This window comes from Pyxicephalus adspersus, unplaced genomic scaffold, assembly GCF_032062135.1.
Source record: "Pyxicephalus adspersus unplaced genomic scaffold, UCB_Pads_2.0 Sca1344, whole genome shotgun sequence".
Lineage (NCBI taxonomy): Eukaryota > Metazoa > Chordata > Amphibia > Anura > Pyxicephalidae > Pyxicephalus > Pyxicephalus adspersus.
In genome coordinates, this window is record NW_027318351.1 from 1 (window position 1) to 6,440 (window position 6,440).

General features: G+C 41.9%; 1 protein-coding gene across 1 annotated transcript; it reads right to left on the reverse strand.

Moving 5' to 3' along the window:
* Positions 1-6: 6 nt before the first annotated feature.
* LOC140321208 (paired box protein Pax-7-like) lies at positions 7-5,294 on the reverse strand (the record flags this gene model as incomplete). The annotated part of the gene is made up of 5 exons (XM_072398054.1): positions 5,147-5,294; positions 4,836-4,895; positions 1,013-1,248; positions 738-867; positions 7-181 (listed from the first exon to the last, which is right to left on the reverse strand). Coding segments are annotated over exons 1-5 (749 nt in total), but the record flags the coding sequence as incomplete, so codon positions are not given.
* Between the last annotated feature and the right edge of the window lie 1,146 nt (positions 5,295-6,440).

Consider the following 6,440-nt stretch of genomic DNA (forward strand, 5'->3'; position numbering starts at 1 on the left):
TATTACAGATCGATAAATAATCGCACAGCCGATGTGGGCTCAGTGCTCCTACCTTTGTCGCCCAGGATGCCATCGATGCTGTGTTTGGTCTTCTTCTCTCCATCTTCTTCTTTCTTGTCACAATCTTCATCGTCTTCCTTTTTCCCGAACTTTATTCTCAGCACCCGGCTAATCGAGCTCACTAAACCTCAGAAAGGAAAAGATACCAGAGGGAATATAAATAGGGGGCATGGGGACACCGATCCCTACACACACCGATCCCTACACCGACCGATCCCTATACACACCGATCCCTACACACACCGATCCCTACACACACCGATCCCTATACACACCGACCGATCCCCACACACACCGATCCCTACACACACCGACCGATCCCCACACACACCGATCCCTACACACACCGACCGATACCACTGACCGATCCCTACACACACTCACCGATCCCTACACACCGACCCCTATACACACTGACTGCTACCACCAATATCCCCGACTTTTACCACCGATTTTATCCTCAGACTTGGAGGTGTACGATTCATACAAAGAATTCCATTCATCCTGACTGGTTACTATTATTGGGACCCCTGAACGATGCAGATCGTTCTACTTTAATCTTTTTCCCACTATTCGTTCTCTGGGGATTGTGATCGCTCAGCGATCGATGGAATCCCCGATCCTCCAGGTGTATGGCCCTCCCCCATCGCCCGATCTTTGCTGTGTCCTGCGCTCACCTGAGGGCACCGAGCTGCGATCGCAGTGTCCGTCCTTCAACAGCCGATCTCGGATCTCCCAGCTGAACATCCCGGGGTTCTCTCTCTTGTACTCTTCGATCTTCTTCTCCACATCGGGAGTGGCGACCTGCTTTAATGTGAGAGACAGACATGTCAGCATGCATGAGGCCGGGATCGGTGTGTGTGTGTTGTCACATATCGGCCAATCTCATCTGTGTATGTTGTGTGCGATATATATCGGCTGCAGTGTCTGTAGATGGCATTGCCGCACTCACCCTGGGCTTGCTGCCCCCGATGGCCCCGGGTCGGATGGATCCGGTCTCCTGGTACCGGCAGAGGATTTTGGACACACAGCCATGGGAGACCCGGAGCTGCCGGGAGATGACGCACGGTCTGATGCCATGGTGGGCCATCTCTACGATCTTGTGTCGGATGTGATTGGGCAGAGGTCGGCCATTGATGAAGACTCCACCGAGCTGGTTCACCCGACCCTGACCCAGAGGAGTGGACACTGCGGGCACAGAGAAGGCATGTCAAATATTTATCGGCCACAAATCGTGTGTGCACACATACAATCCATCATCCACAATGAATGCAAGCAAATCATATTTCTGTATCATCGCAATTTATTCATATCACTTTTATTACGATTTATTATCTCACCTATACAAGCCGACCATACAACCCCCACCGATCTCTAACTAATTTAAAGTGAATCTTTAAAGCAACATTCGCTCAGTTATGTGTAGAAGGGGGGTTATATTATTGCTGGCTGTGTCCCCAATGGGGAGATTTGTCTCTCTCTCTCCTCTGTGTCACTCAGAATCCGAAATTTCCAATTATCACCAGAAAAAACTTGCACCAGGGACACGTGACAAATGACCAATGGGAAGGGAGGTCTTCTTAACTTTTCCTCAAACTTCCTGTTGTGTCTGCTGGACAGGAAATGATGAAAATACCGTATGATAAGGGGGAGGGGGTGCAGATGGTGAATAGGAGCTATGAGTGCTATAGATGAGTGTGGATAGTGCAGGTGACTGTAGAAGGTAGAGGTAGGTACAGGTGAGTATGGAAGGTGAGGAGAAGGTGGAGGTAAGTGACCTCTTAGTACAGCTGAGTATGGATATGTTTGCACTATAGGTAAGTACAGGTGAGTATGGGTGATAAATGTTTGCACTATAGGTAGATACAGGTGAGTATGGGTGATATATGTTTGCACTATAGGTAGGTACAGGTGAGTATGGGTGATATATGTTTGCACTATAGGTAGGTACAGGTGAGTATGGGTGATAAGTGTTTGCACTATAGGTAAGTACAGGTGAGTATGGGTGATAAATGTTTGCACTATAGGTAGGTACAGGTGAGTATGGACGATATATGTGTGTATCGGTATATAAATATGTAACGGTATATATATGTGTATCGGTGTATATATGTGTATTGGTATATATATGTGTATCGGTGTATATATGTGTATCGAATCCTGGATCAGATCCATTCCAGGTTTGCTGGATCACCAAGCTTTGGTGTATCCTCTCCATCCTTGGAATCAGACCCTATGACTTTAGTTTAGTTTTGCAGTATGATCACTGCAGAAAAGGAGACTTAGGGAATGTGCCTTCCTGCAGCAGACTGATAACTTTCACCACGGGCCTAGGTCTGCTTTTTTGGAGATTTGCTCTATGTTGTGACAAATGTTATGATAAACAATCCTTTTATAAAAAGTAAGTTAATCGCTGCTGTTGTGTGATCAGGACATTTGTATATCTTACATCTGCTCTAACTCTTTAGCCATGTAGGAAGTTAGAGTTATGTTAATCACACTCATATTAAACCTAATATACATAATTTCTAATTTGTATGTGTCACTTTCATATAACAAATTCTTCTTGCCTTCTTTCTCTGCGCCATGTATATTCTATAAGCATAATTAAAGATGGGATTTAGTGAACTTCCTTCTATGAGGTGGCTACTCTGACTTCCTGGAATCCCATCGTAGCTATTCCTACTCACAGAAAATGCATTGTGTACAGAGACATATTATGTGGGAAAGTCCCCCTAAAAAACAGCACTCATATGTTGAAGATATCTGCCTGACCTTGAAGAATTAGGACTTGATCCATGATCTTAAAACCCTCACTACTTCCCACCATTCCATATCCCCCTCCTATTGTGTGATACTTCCCCCACCTCCTAGATTGTAAGCTCTTCGGGGCAGGGTCCTCGCCTCCTCCTGTGTCACGGTCTGTTATTTGCAACCCCTATTTAATGTACAGCGCTGCGTAATATGTTGGCCCTATATACTTCCTGTATAATAATAATGATGTTTTCTCTATGATTGAAATGGTGCAAGAATGATACTTGCTTCGTTCTCATCCTTTATAGCAATTTGGGCAGCTGGAGAAAACTCCTTGTAGAAGTCCAAATATACCTCTGAATTATTACTGTTTCACATCAATAGTTTTGTTCAGCCAGTTTTGTGGGTCACAACCTGCATACGCTTTAGAATAGGTGAGTTCCCCACTTCCAATCCAAACATAAATTATCACATCCCTAAGAAATGCCAAACAACGAATTGGAACCAAAGAGCCAACCCTTCCTAAAGATAAAGGATTTTGTGGCAAAAATACAATTAAAGCATCGGAAATGTATTATATTTCCAAGATATAAAACGTAGCTTTGTGCAGAAATGTAATAACATAACATGATCAATAGATCACAGTGTTCTCCCCGGCCCCTTTTAACCGGGCGCGCCACCCAGCACTTCTCAGTAACCACTCAAAAACACAGTTACTGAAAAGTTCCAGGTGATGCACCCAGCTAAAAGGGGCTGGGGAAAAGTTGAGTTACAATACAGGGGCCACCACCCGCCTACAGCTTCTTCCCGCCCAGCTTAAACAAATTTCTGGGGAGAATACCGGTTCAAAGTTTTCATTGATGTCCAACACCTTTTGCAGACAGATTTTCTACTTCTTCATTATTCGTTATTTAGGGAGTGTCTTTAAAACTCCTTACACAAAAGGCTAAAGTGTTGTAAATAGCCACACAAGGTTTGCTGTTTGGCTTTACTGGGGGACGGACATCTGCACACCGTTAACACAAAATGGGTAAAAAGTCACCATGAACAGTTTAGTTTGCAGAGAAGGGAGTTCACATAAAATTAAAGAAGCATGATACTTCTATCATTAGGGACAATGGGGTCCTAGGACTATAAATGACAGCCGCAAGGTGGCCACTGATGAGCAAACCATCATCTACCACCTTCTATCCTTTTGCATAGGAGGGGAGTTTTAAGGAGACTCCCCATTAACCATTATCCCCCTGAAAAAGCAATAAATCCACCTGCGAAACGCGTTAGACCTCCATGTATATGTTATAAATGGAATATTTAACTCATTAAACTTTGAACTATTGATCTTATTATGTTGAAAAATTACTGTACAAACCTATTTCTTTATATCTTTGATAAGTAATACATTTATCCACAAAATGTCTTAATTTTATCTTCACCTGCAGTAAATACTGTAAATACATATTCTTTAGTTAGTCATTGCTCCACATTTCCTGATTATGTGAACGTTTCACATAAAGTATGGAATGAATTTCTGGTTATCAGTTACACCAACTTAATAACAAAGCAAAGTAAAAAGACTTTTCTTTGAGACCTGCCATGAAATGTTCTGCATGCTGGCTTGGCATCATGGCAGCTTTAAACGTAATGTTGCTCCGTTAATATCTTAACCCAAATTGCGCTGCCAATCCAAACTGGCGTTTGTATCACTGGCTGTTTTCATTGGGTAGGTAAAGAGGCCTAATATCATTTAATAAATCTTCTGCACATCTTCTAAAAACATGGCACAGTGCACTCCGGGGATGCCAGCACATCTCTGGCACGTCTCTGGCCACGGTCATTCCAAGGTTGAATGCAGAGCATTGGCATTATCGAATAGTCCCAGAGGATGAGAGCAGTGAATGGGCACAAATGTTTAGTGGAAGGTGAATAGAACGGCTCTCTGGCACGGGTCACTATCATGTATACTCTTCAGTACGCTTGTCCAGTCTCAACGGGTAACAGACCCAAAACAGCTGAGTGTTCACCGAGCTTCATACGGCGCTGTGTGGACAAGCTGACATTTTTAGCCAAATAATCGACAGCAGCTAAAAAACAAAAATAATTGTTATAATCATTACCTGTTGTCAGTGACACATACATCAACATAATACTGTAACTCAGATTCCATAAAACACAAAAGCTCCCCCCTCTGTTAATGTCCCAAATTAAATTAATACTGATTTAGAAGTTACTGGCAATAAGTAAAGAAATGTGAGGCGCCAGTGGCATGTCAGCTGTAATCCTGGGGGAGGACTTGTCCAGACAAGACTCTTATTAGAGTTGTCATATCCATTACGTTTCTCTTCACGCTTCTGTGTCCCATCAATGTGGGCATCAGATAGAAAAGCGTCTGTGCCAAATACCCAGCACAGCCAGTGGATCTGGTCAGCTGGGGAATAGCTACCGCTAAATGGTATGTGGTTATGTTCAGTCACTGTTGTCATTGCGCCAACATACACAGCAGCGCAGTGTAAATTGAGTATATACAGAGGCTATAACAATTACATCGGCCATTATAGAGCTGTAATAAAGAAGGGGGAAAGGAAACTGCAATCAGAGTTGTTGAGACCCTTTCTTGTGACATTTAAATATTGTCTACATTTTATCATTTTACACTTTATGGTGAATGGCTTTTCTAGTAAGGTGATGGTTTGGACACCATTTTAAAGCTTAACCTAGAAATTTGCTATTTGCAAGAAAGATGGTAGTTGTCTGAAGTTATATAATTATATAAATATATATATATATATATATAGATATATATATATATATTATTGAAGTTTGGAGTTTGATTACTATTTAGAACCTTACTGAACAAGTTTGTGGGATTTGGGCATTGATGTATGATGTCTTGTAGAAATGAAGTTGAAAGTTTGTATGAAATGAAGCCTGTTGGCGAAACGCGTTAGGGACTTAAATGTGCATTCAACTTTATGTTCTTCATTACCAATGAAGAATTGTTTAATGGATTTTAAAGCTAAAAGTATTTTCATATGTAATGAAATAAATGTATTTTTATATAAAATGTGAAAAAAGTTACCTGGAAATACCCATGCACCATCTGTGGGAAAAGAGTTCTCAGTGGCAACATTGTTTCTTTTTTTGTTTTTCATTGAGGGATAAAAACAATTTGAGATGTATTCAGATTCCCCACTAAACTAAAAGGAAGAATTTGATGGTGGTCAGCTATCACTGGAAAGATCTGATTGCTGGGATTTTAATAATAAAGCTGCGTACACACTTCCAATAACTGTCGTTGGAAACGAACAAGCGATGGGATGAAAATTGTTCACAAAAAAGGTGACCAACGACGACGAACAAGGATTGTCGTTGGAAATGAACGACCGCTACAGCGGATCTGATTGGACGACAGTCGTTTGCTATCTATCGTGTGTACAGTCGTTCAGTGATGTTTCTGCGATACACTTTCTCCTTTACATGTCACTCCCTGCATCGTTCAAACGATTGTATCTAGCGTGTGTACACTATTGGTGGATAATACTTGAACGATCATATCATTATAGCATGTACAGAATTGTGCACAAAACAATCGTTCAAATATAATCGTGCATAATCATTGATCGGTCATA